At 30.2% G+C, this 17,605-nt stretch overlaps 1 protein-coding gene across 3 annotated transcripts; it reads right to left on the reverse strand.

Moving 5' to 3' along the window:
- Positions 1-121: 121 nt before the first annotated feature.
- On the reverse strand, positions 122-11,440 carry LOC111032928. 3 transcript variants are annotated; one of them, XM_022313413.1, is made up of 11 exons: positions 4,131-4,284; positions 3,835-4,010; positions 3,094-3,234; positions 2,939-3,028; positions 2,791-2,867; positions 1,828-2,717; positions 1,314-1,494; positions 1,108-1,244; positions 918-1,042; positions 667-855; positions 122-465 (listed from the first exon to the last, which is right to left on the reverse strand). In XM_022313413.1, the coding sequence occupies exons 1-11, from the start codon at positions 4,267-4,269 to the stop codon at positions 145-147; spliced, it is 2,466 nt and encodes an 821-aa protein (XP_022169105.1). In that variant the 5' UTR covers positions 4,270-4,284; the 3' UTR covers positions 122-144. The 3 variants fall into 3 exon arrangements, with proteins under 3 accessions (XP_022169105.1, XP_022169106.1, XP_022169107.1); XM_022313414.1 differs by lacking the exon at positions 4,131-4,284 and adding an exon at positions 11,041-11,440 and having other exon boundaries at positions 123-465; XM_022313415.1 differs by lacking the exon at positions 4,131-4,284 and adding an exon at positions 9,804-10,165 and having other exon boundaries at positions 123-465.
- Positions 11,441-17,605: the final 6,165 nt, after the last annotated feature.

The following is a 17,605-nucleotide window of genomic DNA, read 5'->3' on the forward strand; positions in this document are numbered from 1 at the left end:
ACGCATTATAACAAAAATAAATTAGAATCAAAAAAATATTCATAACTCTTAATTTGAACGGTAACAAATGATTAATTATAATGTTAAATTATTGTGTTTCAATAAAAGTGTATTAATGTGTTTAATTTCATAATCAAGATCATGTTATGTTACCTCATATCCTAATTTTTTGAGAAACAGTCTTAAAAGTGGAGGCTCGTCGCCGAAAAATTTAGTTAGCTTCTTCACTTTATTCGGACTCGAGTTGGTCTGTTCCGGACAGAGAGATTGAAGAACTCGAGGAACAGAATGTGAACGTATAGATAACATGTTCGTCTGTGTCCTTAAGGCGGAAAGTTCATTTCGAATTACTTCCATTTCTTGAATCATAAGATGTTGAGTTCTCATTTCAGATGAAAGGTGTGCGACACTTCTCGCCAGGGTGACTACATGCGATTCCAAACGTTGAAAACGTTTATTAATGCCCTGAAAATGATTTTTTATTGTTATTTATTTGTATAAGGTTATTGGTACAATACACTTTTTATTTTAATTGATTGATATTTACTTTTAAGAAAAAAAAATGATTACTATATTATATTATTCTATTCACATTATGTACATCATTGACATAATATAATACAATTCACATTATTATATTTTTGAAGTTTGATGTCAAAAACTTACTTTAATGTCCTTGACAGATTTCTTCCGATCGTCTGTTGACCTGCGGTGTCTCTCGCGGTAAGGCCTACTGCTTACCGATGATGGAATTGAAGACATACTACCATACATTCGTCGTCGGTTAACTCTAGGGTCCGACGGCTGATATCTAGGACCACCGCCAGATTTACGAACCCCAAGTAATTTGAGTACCTGTACACGTGGTTTGTGGTTTTAATATCAAATAGGGTGAAAATGAATATTAAATTACTAACCTCTGAATACATAGTTTCTAGTCCTTCTAACTGTTTCCGTATTGTGCGTACATCACTGTTGACAGTTTCGTCGTCACTGCTTGCTTCTTCGTCAAACATTGAGTCCATATCACCAACACTGCTTGCTATGATAATTATATTTTATTTTATTAATTAAACTATTTTTATACTTTGATTATCAAATTCTTACATTGAAGTATTCTTTTTAAATCTGGTCTCTTAATAGTACTTGTTTGTCTATGGGATTTTTCTTTTGGTACCCTGTTTGACCAGGGCGTTCTTTGGTTTGAAGCTTGGCCTCGAGATTTCACTGAATACTCGGTTCGGCTATAAATGATAAAATTTCATATATTAATTGCGAATGAAATTTGAAAATAAATTAATAATAAATCTTACTGTTTGTGTATGGGTGTTTGCATATCATCAGATGACCCATCAGGAGATAGTGGTGGTAATGGTGGAGTTACAGAAGATACACTATCGCTTAATGTTGATTGTACACTAACTTTAGACGGATCGAGAATCTGACGTAATTCGGTATCTACGTAATCCATCCATTCACTTTGACCTTTTTTTCCTATAAAACATTAACTTTTTTGATAAGTTTTAAAGTTATATTAATTTATTTAGAAGTGGATTACATATGTATAAAACCTAACATTTAACAAAACAAAAATCTTTTTTATCCTAAAGCTTAAAAATATAACTACCTATTACTTGTAGTATTACTTTTTTTACCTAGATAAATATTTAAAATATATATATACTTATTATTTATATTATTGCAAAAACAACTGAGTATAAAAATTGACAAATTCGAAATTAAAAAAAAAAATTTAATTAAATCATAATATTATGATGCCTCATATATAATTATGCAGAATAAATAAAAATATATTCACTTGCGTACCTTGGTTTGTCGGTAATTCGGATGATGATTCAGGACTAGTTGCAGAATTTTGGGCTTTGCCACTACTATACACCGTACTACCGCGTCCAGAATCAGATTGTCCTCCGCCACCCAATCTCCCATCTGAGCTAGCCCCGCTAATTGGGCCACTGGCAGCCCTTTGTTCTTCCAGTTTATCGACGTCATCCAATGAACTTGGTTGGGACTTGAAATCGTCACGTTTAGAAATTTTTCGGGCAAGGTACCTGTCACTCGAATATTGCACATTGGTTTGGCCGTTCGGTTCAACAAGATTATCGTTTGACTTTGATCTCGAAAAAGGCACCGACGTGTCTTGACCTTTAACCGGCAACGGAGTCTTAAAACATTCTTGAGTTTGTGTAGGAACTGGGAGTCTTTTTTTTACGTATAAAGGACTTTGGTTAATCTGTCCATAGTTAGATTGGACTCTGACTTCGTAATTATTTCTGTTGACATCGCTATAAGTTACAGGATCTGGTTTCCTCATGTCAATTACTCTGTTAGTTTGTATAGTATGCGGTCTATCATACGTTCTCGATGGACCGGAATTTGTTCTGCATTGGTCTGGTGTTTGATATACGTTTTGATTAGGCACGCTTATGGCTAAATTTTGCATTTGATTATTAACTGCTAAATACACCCCATGCTGAATTAGTTGACTGTGAGGGCTCAGCGCCGGATCGTCTAACTTCGCTGGAGTTGGCATTGGTGCTTCTGCATTATTCAAGTTTGTCTCTGATACTTGTTCATTTTTAGACTTTGAAAATCTTGTTGTTATCATATCTTTAATGCGAGATGAAAATTTCTTAGTGTTATTTGGATCTTCGGGTGTAGAATGTGATGGTCCAGCTGTATAAGTATCGACACGTCTAAAAAATAATTTAATAATTCACAGTTTATGTACGAACTATTAATAATATTGTTTAAACAATTTAATCTTACTGTGGAAATCCATTAGAGTCATCTCTAAATATCGGAGATAATTCTGTTGGAGGATCCAAAGACTTTATAGGTTCAGCCTGAAAAAAAATATCATAATAATATTATTCACGAATAATCAAGTCATTACGAATTTAAATGTCGTACTCACCTTGTAAACATACTGTTGATTTACATTGTCCTTTGTCATAGCATAATGATGTGGTGTATGATATTGATGGTTATTTTGAGGAACATTGTTCTAAAATAGATATTAATTGTTTAGTTGAAATCATTTTAATCTTAAATTAATTTCAGTAAACATACTACGTTTGAAGATTGCTCTGACCATGCAATTTGTACATTCGGCGTGTCAGGTGCAACAGATTTTGGTCTTTTTTTGTACTCATTTAAAATAGGTATTTTTAAATTCTTGTCTACGTTACTCAGGACTACTTCCCTTTCAATCTGAAAGAAAAATATATCTGCGTTTAGTTTTCATTCTAAGATTTAATAGCTTACAATAGATTTTCTTTTAATTAAAAACAAGATCATATTTTTTTATATATAATAATATATAAGACGAAGTATGTCAACCTTCATTACTGTTATTTAATTGGTTGTTCTGCTTTTAAAAAATTCTAACGTAATAAATGCTTCAAGACTGTTCAACTTATTAACGTTTACTATATTTGTAATGCATTTTTTTTTTTGACACGTTCTCAGAAATTGCAGTATTTGTACATCAAACAAACACGGAAACACCGCACAAATATGACCTAAGCACTATTGTCACTTTTAAATTCTTTAATAGTATAAATACATTTAAACTTATCTTACTGACACGTAACTTTTTACGAAATTTTACATTCGCATATCAATAATAGTATATCTTGGTCACGTCAACGTTCACATGTTCTAATCTCTCACCAATCATACGCAATGATATTGCACAGCAACTTTCCCCAAACGGCCTGGGAATAATTCCCACGCATTATGTCCGTGTTCCCATGGCGAAAGAAGAAATAAACCGTTGGTGTTAAAATTAAGGTACATTGTTTAGCTCACCGGAAATTTACTGGAATGCGTATGGATCTTGTTACTAGATCCCGGCAATGGCGTCGACTCGTTGTACAGCGGATACGGAGGCATCCTATACGGTGGTGGCCCAGGCGTTTGTTGATAATTCTGTGGACTCTTCGCCGGTTTTGGTGGAGGTACCGGCTTGGTTAGTCCTGTAACCCCTGTGAACACACATTAATAATATATATAGATCAGTATTAGTACCAAATCTGAACTCCGAGTTGTCACTCGTGTGTGTGTGTGTGTGTGTGTGTTTTTGTAATAGAAATAATATTTTATACATGGCGGGTACAAGAGGGTTTCCAGCAAGGGATCGGAAACCGACTTCCTATCCCGACTTAGCCGTTTCACTTGTCGGACCGTAGTCCTACCCGGGCCTGGCCGAGCGGTTGCGGCGGACGGGTTGGCGCAAGTGCACATCGCCGGGCGGACAAGCGTACGGATCGACTATTCGGCGCATAATGTGTAGCATATGATATCTTATGTCACAGACCACGAGTTTTAACATAATATACAACGAAATAAGTGGCCCGTGCCGCGTGTACAAATTTAATAGTGCCGTATTCTTGTTATCACCGTTGCGAGACCGATTTAATTATGCACATCCGTTAAGAAAGGATTCAGCAAAATCCGAGCAAGCCCAGCATACCTAGTCCATATTGTTCTACATTTTTTTTATCCTTGTTTTATTTAAAAAAATATTATGTGACCAATGCCTTATGCAAGAAATTAAAAGAACATCGAGGAAAAAATTATAACTCCATACAACAGCCGTTTAAATTGACTCGTTGTTAATTGGCTCGGCCTTAAAAAACCACCTGCTTGCGTAGTGATGATCGTTATAAAAAACTGTTATTCATACACATTTTTTCCACAGAAAACCGTTGAAAGCGCTGCCACCTCTCTCTCTCTCTCTCTCTCTAAGAAGTAGAAAAATAGTAATTATTATATAAACGTTTATACAAAAATCACATCAGAATAATATCTACTGTTAATAATAAACAAACCACAATAAGTGCATATAGATATGTGTATGAAACGGTGCATGACGGATTTGTCGGAACGAACGTAAGGATTTTTAGCGGAAGTTCATTAGTTCCACACGCTACTATACGCTGCAGTATTATGTACCTATAAAATATTATAGGAACTCACGCAACCAGAAATCCGGAGGAGGGCTTGTATAGAGCTTTCTTGCAGCCCAGTACTATACGCCGCATGCGTGCACACCTGTTGAATGTCGCGCATACATTATATTTTTTATAATGTTATATTATTATTATAACCACTCTGAACGTTAACGGTCTCATATTATAATAAACATTATAATATTCAATTGAACGTAGGTATGCTGTGCATCACCGTGGACTGCAATATTATAATGATGTATATACTGCAGCAGTAACCGAGTTCGCCGGCATTAGAGAGAGGGCTAGGATATCCTCTGCACTTGGAAATACACAGAATCGATTTGTTATGAATTATAATCTTTATATCGACGATTGACAAGAATACATCAGTCGATGAATGGCGTTAGAGTATATTATAAATTATAATATAACATACCACAAAAACGTATCATTAAAACGGTTCTATACAAATATACATCGCGATCACGTACAACGGCCAGAGTCCATAGTGGTATTGTATATTATATAGTACGATAAATTAGACATGGCTCGTTGATCGGGACCGCGATGATGTGTCGAAAGTCGAAACGTTACCTATACCCGCCTATTTTTTCTTTATATTATGTACGGAACGTAAATGTATTATTATTTATCACCGTATAATTTATACACACTTGTTATTCCATTTTAGTTCGATCTTTATATTATTGTCTAGTATTTAGTGCTCTATTTCCGCAATGATTACATGAACTTTTGCAAAAAGAAACAAAAAAATATCAAAAACATATTAAACGCCATTTTCATAAATACACTGTTGGCATTGGCATATACAGTGGTGGCACAGTGCGACTGGCTAAGAATCCAAAGAATGGTATTTTTTAATACACACATTTCTCCCTATACTTTTATACTAAGATTCATTAATTGCAAAAAAACCACCTGTTTCAGTGTTTGAAAAAAATGACACCATGTTTCAAACGACGATGGGGTGATTACGGATTCTCAACGGCTTGAGAAAACCCGCTGGCAGACGTCTAATTGTCTATTGTACACGTAACCCCTCGACTTCCGGAACGATATATATTATTTTTTACTTCATAAAGAACAATATAAAATAATAATAAAAAATATAATTCGTGTTACAGGTGTGCCAACCGTCCGGTCAGCCACCTGCAGTTGTGTGAGTGTATATATATACATCTATATATTTATATGTTTGATCAAAACAAGGTCTGTTTAACTGTTATTTAACGATTATATACATATATAATTGTATATATATTATATATAAACACACACACGTACACATATTATTATATATTATGGTGCATGTTCACGAAAAGGATAAGGTGTGGAAGCAGAGTAGGAATTGGTTATTCTGTAGTGGTTTCAAGGTGAGCAAATACCTTAGCGGCCACCACCGCTGTCTCTCTCATTCGGTTCGCTCGAGGCGTTTCTTCCCCACCGTCATTTTTTTATATTTCCATTACCATCGCACACACACACACACACACACATATATATACATATGCATTTTTATTGTAGTTTGATTACACACACGTCCGATATGATAAATCGCATTGTGTGCTTGTCGAGAAGTGAAATTCATCAAAACACGCACAATACCGCACCACCGTCGGGCGCCTTTCACCGGTATACGACAACGTAGGTATACGTACTATATGGGAGCAGATCGATTTAAAAAAAAACACTTATTATTGATAGCATCGAGTATGATCGGTAGCGTCACTATTGGCTTATCCATGGACGAAAACTCGTTGCTGTTACGATTTTATAACAAGTGTAAATCGGGTTTTTAAAAAGACGAATATGTACATACATGTATATGAAACTACTCTACGTGCAGGCCTTTTCGTCATCATAATATGATCCAAACAGTTTTGTCGATATTATACTCATACCTACACAATACAGTGAGCTGTAGAACTGTAGTATCTGTGATTTCTCAAAGATCAATTTATTTATGATTTCCATAAAAACAAAATCAATAGGTTAGGTACCTACTGATTAATTATTCCTCTAATTACATAGAAGTATAAATATTTTAATTATGCAATTAACTAAAAGAACACAAGATTCTCCTTGAGGTTAATCAACTTAGGTTTACTTTTCAAAATATTTTACATAAATATCTTGTAGAGAAATATGCATAAAATCGTTTAAAAGCTATGCGTGTTTCGTTGGGTCGTGACCATTTTTTAAATAATAATAGCTTTATAGTCTCTAATTAGAAATCATTTTTAAACTAGTTTCGATTTCCCTTTAATTTAAGACTCATAGGTATCTTCAAATAATAACATCGGTTGGAGTTTGGACAGCAAACAGCTTTAAATGGTTTTTATAATCGCCAAAAATAATATAACTCTATTTCAAGTTTCAACCTACACTCAGCTTGGTAAAGCATAACAATAAATGTTATTTTTTTAACATTATACACAATTATATATGTGTATTATACATTTGGGCTGAAATGTTTAATTGTATGAGTATAACTATCTACTTGTACATATTATTATAATTTATTATGTAAAAACCGTACCATACTTATTATACCATAATACATTTTACGGTGTAATACAGAGCTACAGAGAATCCCACAATGGGATTGAAGCCACGATATTCCGAGTTTTTTATTTACTGTTATAAATGCTTCAATTGTAATTTGGGGATACGGGAATAACACAATGACCTACAGATATTTGAAGAATTGCAAAATAATTTGATTTTAAACATTATCTCATTCAACTATTGCTGTATTATATTATTCTCACAAACCTATAGTAAGTCTTATGCGGGTTACTTATAATTTGATTTAATAGTCAATTGAAAATCACAAGGTAATAATATTTAAAGACTCTATAGTTCATTCCGTTGTACGTTTAAAATTATTATATTGTCAGTATCTTTGATATTACCTACACCTAAATTAAATTAGGCATGCGTTGAGTTAAACAAACTAACGTGTATAATACGAGGAGTCCAATAGATTTTAAGTGTATTAAATTACATATTAAACATTATTTTTGTTCCACAGACGCCAGTCAGTGTTATTATTATGAACATTCTCTTTTTACATTATGATCGACGGTCACGCAACTTTTAAAATATGTTTTTTGAAAAAGAAAATGATAATTGCCGGTTTAGGGATAGAGGTACAACATCTGCGTATAGATTCTCATCGTGCTAGCTATCTAATAGCTATAATTACAATCCCGTGGAAAACTTGTACATTTGATGAGGCTTATAGAAATTGTGCAACAGTCTATATTACACGATGGTATTGAGACTTTGGAACGGAGAACAATAACATGTTATATGGGAACACAATTAAAAATTGGCAGGATTTCGAAAGCTAGTTGCACGAAGGCGTTTTACTATTTTGGGTATGAGCAAGGGAATACTGTTTCTACATGTACCTACGAAGATTTTTGAGATAAATAATTTTGTTGATGGTAAAAAATCGAACGAAAGGTGAAAGTTATATCTTTTGGCGTTCTTACGTGGGTGTTACCGAGTCATTAAAATTGGTTTTATTTACAATAAAGTGCAATTGTAAATTTTATTTGGCCAAAAAATATATAAGTAACATTAAAATATTGTTGTAAGAAACGTACGCTATCAATACCTAATTAAATAATGTGATACTTATATATGCTAATTACTACTTACCTGACTGTGGTTTAAAAATCAAAACAAATCAAATAAGAAATTTTTTAATAATTAAAATAATCCATAAATTTGTGGTCAAATACACAGATGTATGAGATGATTGTTTTCATCGTTCGATATATTTTTATAAGTATAATATATAGTATAATATTGTATTTCTTAAGTATAATCTATTTATCATACATTTAAAATAAATTTGAATTATTCCAATTAACCACATCAAACATATAAAATATAATCAATGCCTTAGTTTGAAACGTTGAATGTCCTAAACATTTAAAACATTTAATTGACTTAAATTGAAAATTACCATCAATTATAAATTAATTCTACATTCGTTTGAAGAAGGAAAGTTACCAATTATTACTTATTTGTGAATACGGTACCTAGATCGAGAACGATAAAAATAAATGTTTTGATAAATACTACACAATATATTTTATAGTTCACTAGCCAATTGAAATATTGATAGTATAGATACAGATATTAAATACGTGTAATAGGTGAAATAATGAGTAATTTATTCCCGAACATAAAATAAATATTTAAAAAATTCAAAAAGAGGCCTCGAGTACAGCAGTGGTTATGGGTCAAAATTCGGGGATGTTACATATTAAATTGTACATATTCTATTTATTATTATGACTATTATGAGTTCATGAAAATATAAGTAATAACATTAAAATATAAAAATATAAAAGTATAAAAATTACAATTGTTTTTTTCAAAATAGTATTGTTAATTTTTGATTTAATCGCTGGATGGTACACTCTTCGTATTTTATCACTGTTAATTTGTATTATATTATATTATATTAAACTTTAATCATCATATTTGCTTATTGTACTGAACCATAGATTGTAAATATTATTATTATTATTTGTAAACAAATAATCTTGTACAGGTGCATAACTTTTTATACTTAACGTATTAATCATGTTTAATGTTAAAATTAATTTTTTTCAATAATGTTTATAATATTATTTTTCATTTTTTAATTAAATATTATATTGGATCTAATCTAAATAGTTTGACAATGTTATGATGAGTCATGAATTGAGTATTTTCGATTATAAATATTGCCACCATATACGATTCAGTATAAAAATAAAATATATATTTTTGTTAACATACCTTTTTAACAAACTGTATTCAGATACCTTTTAACAACGGAACGAAGTAACAAACGACCAATGTCCACGTCATAAACGAATTGTCCGTTTACTACACTTGTTAAGATGACACTGGCCATGGAAAAGGGTTACATTTTTATTGTCTGCGAACAATGTCCTACAGGGTTTTGTGAACCCTGAACACGCGTGGAGAGTGTTTCAAAGATTTATGGTGTGAATAATCGTAAAACCATAGCTCCACACTCAAAAACTGTTCAATATTCATCGCTGACGAATGTAGCAACAGACGAGAATATTAAACAAGAGCGCATGCTGACTGTTGGCATTGGTCACTAACAAAAGAGCATTGTTCACAAAATAAAACAAATTAATGAGTCAAAAGATTGAATATTTTAATTTAAAAACCCCAAACATAAACATTGTAACAATATAGAATAGCGGTAAAATACAAAAATGCAGATTATAATGTACGATCCATGTATGTCTTACATATTAAATCGTAAATTCGTAAAAATATATAATTTAAATTATGATATAAAAATGTGAATCTTATACCTGCATACGGCATACGATATTATACGATGATAAAAACATGTAAATAAAAGTCAACCTTAATATTGAGATAGTATAATAAAAGTAAGTTGCACAACACTTAGAAAATACTGGTTTGCCGCTATAATTTGTGACCAAATCACGTAGCTACCTATACTGTTTTTTATGCGCGATGGAATTCTGTGTAATAATATTTAACGAGAACTGTATCTGGGCATGTAATTCATTACATACGGCATTAACCTGCGAGGAGCTCATTTTATTTGCAGAAACACAGGACTGTGTGCAAAATGTTTATATTATATACTATAGGCACGTTATTACTTATTAGTTATTCTATAGAACGGAAATAATGACTGCTGCAGAGATGTGCACTCCAGATAACTGGAAACGTCGAACGATTTATACCCGTCGGATGTTTATTACTGTATAAAAGATACACACATTAAATTATAATACGTGTACCTATAGCCGAGTATGAACAATATAATATTATAAATTTATAAATAAACATATATCGTGTACATATATCCCTAATGTCCTAAGGTCCTAATGCCTGTTTGTCGGCGAGTCACTATCGGTAAACATAATCGGGTTTCGCGGATTTATGGAATAATTGTATGCTTATAAATGGTGTGTTTATTTATTTGGGCACATGAGTTTTAAAAATATTACGTAGGACTCACCTATGTCTATGTGGCTACCCTCCAGTTTTGGATTGATCGGTTATCCAATTCATGAACATAACCACGGGCAAGACCAAACGTTAAATGTCTAACGCGATCGTGAAACGATTTTCGTTCGCATGCAGCACTATAATAATAATATACAATATTACTATCCACTCCGAGTCTAACGACGGTTTCGTTCTATTTTCCGATAATAACAATAATACGCTAGCCGAAAACGAACGAGAAATTCTTTAAAGAAAAAACCAACTCGGCACATCCACCGGGATCTCCACTGATGTGTTATGAACACCGAACTGTCCACCTGTTACACACGGCTGCGGTGGCGCGCAACAACGTTGTATTATAGCCGGGGCCGCGTTTCCACTATCGTTGTCGGCAACGACCGTAAAGATACTGACACTACGGCATCGTCTGGCGTGGGGGGACGGACTACTATATAACATGTCTATATACTATATACATTACTAGACGTCTATGTATAATATATATACCTATATATTATACCGTACACATATGCGTGTACGGTGTATAACCGTTTTACCTGTTGACCGGCGAGCACATAATATATAATACATAATATTATATACATATACGCACACAGGTGTCTGACAACGTAATAATATAATAACGACGACCCTGATCAACGGTTTAGTGTACACCCCTTTTTCGTATTATTATCAGATACAACCTGTGGTCATGGGAGAGCGGCCAATTTTATTTTAATAGAATTATCGTCGTTATACATTTATACAACATATAGGTAGGTAATTAATTTGTATTTTTAACGGTCAAATTGTTCGACTATGTACGCTTAAGCTATAATGAAAAGAGTTTTTGTTGTTGATTTTGTTGTTATTGACTAATGACTTTAGACTTCAACCAAATAAACCTTTTTGATCTACACGAGCTTAAGTTTATACACAGAAGGTCGGAAACAGTTTCGCTCGATTTATATATGCGGAAAAAACTGGAACGTCTCGTATATAGCCATATACTCATATTCTCGAGCACCGAGAAACGTATTACGTACATATAAGTATGGATAATATATTAATATTAGTAGGTATATTGCGTAAAATTATGGCATGTGTATATATAATATACACTATCAACGGACTGGAAACAACGATAACACATTCGTCATTCGTGTTTAAATTATTATACCAGAAGTATTCCAATTTCAACTCGGAGTTCTGAAGTCAGTTTAAAAACATTTTAACACCAATTATTGGAAAAAATAGAAAACAATTCGCACGTTAGATACATCGGTGTTTGAGGTGAGCACCGAAGCCTGCAGATACCTAGTGTTCAGTGTTGGAGAGTAACTTAACCTAAGATGTGAGTGTAGTAAAATTACTTATTAAGTACATATTTTGATAGTAATTTAGTTAAGCACATTTCATTGTAAATAATTTAAGATACTTTTTTAAAGTGCCTGTAATTACTAAATTACCCTTACTTTAATTTTTTTTAAATACATGAAAAAAATTGATTAATAATGTGTATATTTAAACAATAAATATATCATATAAATATGATTTTCTGACAGCAGAATTTTTGTAATGACTATATGACGAAAAAAACGTATTTTTAAATTAGTAATATTTGTGAAATGCATTGTTGTTTAAAATAAATAGTAAATTGTGTTAAACAATAATTATTTTCTTTGGTTCTTATATATAAATTTTATATAATTTTATATTGTTGATTATCATTACTAAGTTAGTATAACGAAAACATTATAATTAAGCTCCAGTGATATTTTTGAAGATAAAAACAAAATGGAACTTTAATTGTGATGAAGTTACTCAAAAGTTATATAAATTTATCAAATAAAAAAGTAATTTAAGCATAATGTAATTACAATTTTATACAATAATTACAAATTAGTAATGCAATTTAATTACTAAGAAAATTTAACTTACCAAACACTGCTGGTTGTCATAAATCCTGCACAACATTATGATTAATTATTTATCGAGAATCGTATACACATTCCTTGTTAAAAATAACAAATTATTTCAAAGAGATTAAATAAAGTATGGGTGTAACTAAGAGGTCCCTTAAAAATATCAGCGTACTATTTGTTTTTTCTTTCTAACCCACGTAAAACATAGCAAATTGTGAGCTTAGTAGAACCAACCTTATGTTATAACTTTTAAAATTACAGTGAATTTACCCATCATCGTGTTTCCCTACGTTGGCTATTTCATGATAATTTAATTTTTATGTAAGTTATTAGCCTGTAATTTAATACAACTTAAAAATGCTTATTAAATGTATAAAAATTAAAATATCGTAAAAAAGCCAAAATAAGAGCACACGTAATGTTCTTAGCTTAAAGTTTTATAAGGTGAATTCACTCTAATATTAAAAGTAATAACACAGAGGGTTGGTTCTATTAAACATAAATTTGGCACGTTGCGTATGTGTCAGAGAGAGAAATCAAATGGACATCCTCATAAGAAGTCATGTAAGACTTGTGTGCTTATCCTTGATATTATTTCATTAAGTAGATAGGTATATTAATATTTATACAACTTGATAAAACCTATATGCCTTTATAACTTTATGCAACTTTTTATTATTACCATAATTCATAATATGATTGCTTCGTTATAAATAGACAATAGTACCTATATTTAATAAATTAAATTGCATAACTCGATGATTTGAAGTATAAAATAAATAATAATATCAATCATACATAATATTATACTGTATGTGTGTTCACATAGTGTTTAAATTTGAGTAGGTAAAAATGTTCAGTCATTTACGTCAAACACTTATGTATGATATATTAACATCTATACAATTAATATTAAAGATTATCAACCAACACACTTTTATAATCAACATGACTAAAAAACAATAATAACAAAATTATTGCTCCATTTAATCACCTAAAAGTCAAATTTTTCAAGGTATTTTTATATTACATAGTTACCTAAAGACCTAAATAAAATATAAATTTGTATTTTTAAGATGTTACTATAGTATTCTATCTTAAATCTTAATGTAAGTTATTTTTTATGACGCGAGTACGAGACCTATTGTTTCGCGTCTTCAAATTATATTATATTTATCTTTTATTTCAATCAATATTTGAATAATAAAAAATCTAGACAGTCAGCTCATCTACATGCTGTCTTAGGTAGGATGAATTTGAACTGTTTTATTTTTTGTTTTACTTGTATTCTTTGTTCCAATAAACTTTTAATATTAGTATATTATTGCCAATAGCTATAACCAGATACCAACAATAATACACTCATTACAGAATAAAACTATAATTATTACTATATTGACAAAATGGTTTCATTGAAAAATAATTTTTTTTCTGTAATATAGCAAGAAGTTTATAAAATAAATGTTGTTGTATAAAAGGAAAGTCCAAGGATGAAATATTGTCTTATCGAATAATACATGTATAAACCTCATTTCAGTGTAATGCTCGATAAAATAAATATCATGAGGTATTTATTTGCAATTTGCATATTGTATTTACTATAAATAGTCTATAAATGTTATTATAGAAGTCTATAATTGTTTTATAACACAACACTGTCCAATTGTGCAATTATTGACGTTGAGAAAAAGATAAATTTCTAAGATGCATGATCTTTTTTTAGTGCTTTCTTATTATTTATCATGCATACATCATATCAAAATTATATAAGACTAGTTTTCAACTTCAACCTTGTACTAATGTCCCCAACACGAATACAATTTTGTTTGGGATTCTTATAGAAATATTTAATTTTGTTTTAACAAATAATAGCTATTACTAGAACGCAAATTTTAACTCAAATTACATTTTTTCTGAATGTCCTAGGTTCTAGTTCTAGAACCTTTTGCTTAACAACCACAAAATTTGTTTTATATTTTGAATATACATTATACATATTAAAACAACTTAATTTTGCATTTTTAAAACTATTTATTTTAAGAGTATTAATTGTAATTATCAGTACATTGTTGCTACATTTTATACGAATGGATAAAATACCGTAGACTACACCACTAAAAGAAAAAATAAATTAAATTGGTATTGTTTATTTTACTTCGTCTTATTTTTTTAATAATATATTATTATTTATGTATAGGTACTGGAAAATAAATTGCTGTCTTAATGGTTAACCAACCTACATTTTCATGGGAGATAATGCATATACAATATATATATACAAGTACCTACATAGTATTTGTAGATAGGTTGCACAATTTTTAATTTTTATCAATCACAATAACATCAAATTACGTAAATTTAAATAATACAAATACATTTTTGTTTATACATTTTAATTTAACAAAATGTTAAAAACAATTTTTTAGATAATTTTTTTAAGTGTTGTACCTAATGCTATAAGTTCATTAAGTAGAATTTTAGATTCGGAGCGGAGCGATTAATGTATTGATTTTAGAATGATTTGTGTTTTTATATTTATTTATTTATTATTTTTTTTTTGTATCACGGTTTCTTGCAGTAAAAGTGCTTAGATTTTCTTCTACAGCAACTTTTCTGATAGGAAAGTGAATCTAGTTGGTGCAATCGGCAGGTCAAAATCTAAGATTCCCAAAAGTTTTCAAAAGCAACATTAAAAACAAACAAAAAATTAAGGAAAACGGAAATTTTTAAGCAGAACCATTTTTCGAAAAAATTGATTTTGGTTTTTAATGTACCTCTAACAAAAATGACCGTAGACACATGACATTTGCACTGAATATTTGTGTAAGCATTTTCTATACACCATACTATTTTCAAAATATTTTGATTTGTGTTGAACTATTTATAGGCATATGAAATTTTCGATTATTATTTGTTTTTTTTAAACTCTAGTCGATAAAAAAATGTTTGTTCTGTCAAAAACCTTGATAATGTAATACAAGGTTCCTTGTAATTTGTTTTTAATGGAAATTAAAAAAAAAGTTAAGGGTAAATCCGTAATAATTTTTAATGAGCGTTTAAAATTAGAATTTTGTCAAAATTCATAGAAATCACGAAAATTCACTTATTATATTTAGTTAGGAATTCATAAAAAATTTTCTATTTATATCTAAGATTTAAAAATGTAATAAAAGATTCTTTACAAGTTTGTCACCTTTATCAAAAATAAATTTCTACCGGAATATTACTGTAGACACTTGAAATCTACACCAAATGTTTATTTCATCAATTCATATACTTGATAAAATTTTAAAAATATTTTGACTCGTTTTAAGCTGTTGACGGACATTTTCAATTTTCATTTTTTTCATTTTTTTTTTTTTTCTATAAATGTCAATAAAATTGTATTGGTTGGGTAAAAAAGCAAGAAAATTTAATACAATACTCTTGATAACTTGTTACAATAACTGTTGAAAAATATTAAAAATACATAGGAACAATTTTTTTTATGTAAACATTTAAAGTTCAAATGTTGACAATATTTATCAAATTGAAAATTGAAAATTATTTTATAGTTAGAAATGCATAAAATTTTCAATTTTTACAACTAAGAATTGAAAATTTAAAACAAGGTTTCACTTAAGCAGTTTTTTCCATAACTAAGGAATCTAAAAAATATATGAATACTGTTATTATTTAAAAACTTTTTAAGTTCAAATTTGGACAAAATTACATAATAACACAATAATAACGTTTATCATTTTGTCGTTATTATCGGTTGCAAAACAGCCCAATTTTACTAGGTATATTTAATATTCTTCCAGCATCACTGATAATTCAAGAATAATACTAATTCAACTTACCGGCTACCATATTAATAATAAGAAATAACAATATAAAATATCCTAAACTGATTTATCGTCTCCGCTCAGAATCGTTTTTCGTATACAATGATTTGATAACATTGAATTCAAATTTAACACAGTGACCTCTTATAGACACCTAATATACAGCAGAGTGACATCCACTAACCCGCTTTTTTAAACTCATTTTTATTGTTCTTCAAAATACATACCCTATTGATGAATAACGAAATAATTAAATATATTTAATATAATACATCAATAAATTGTAAATAAAAAATATGATAAATGTACCAACTAATTCTTTGAAGTTATAGTTGAGTGTATAATTTCAATAAATAGATATTTTAAACACTGCACCAAAATTAAAATATTAAAATATCAATCGTAATAAACATTGTGTGTATTTTAAATAAATGTATAAAATTACATGTAAGTACACGATCTACAATGTGGTTAAGATTATTTCACACTTCAACGCAAATGTAGGTACTTACTCATCTGTTGAACAATTACACCGTCTAACTGACAACTGTTTAACGAATCCTGTATAATAAAAGAGCAGTCATGGTCAATGAACAGTATAATGTCAAAGGTAAAAATAAACGTTTTATATTTCACTAGGTACCTCTTATAATATAATATTACGATGTGAAACTGGCTACTGAATTGGTGTATATGATATGTCGATATACCTACCTGGCTACCTACGTCTACGTGTGTAGTTTATTTATGGTGTTGCCTAGTACTGGTGTATAATTTATTACCTACTAATTAGTATATTTATATCATTTTATAATTAATCATT

The sequence above is a fragment of the Myzus persicae genome, unplaced genomic scaffold (genome assembly GCF_001856785.1).
Source record: "Myzus persicae strain clone G006 unplaced genomic scaffold, MPER_G0061.0, whole genome shotgun sequence".
Taxonomy (NCBI): Eukaryota; Metazoa; Arthropoda; class Insecta; order Hemiptera; family Aphididae; genus Myzus; species Myzus persicae.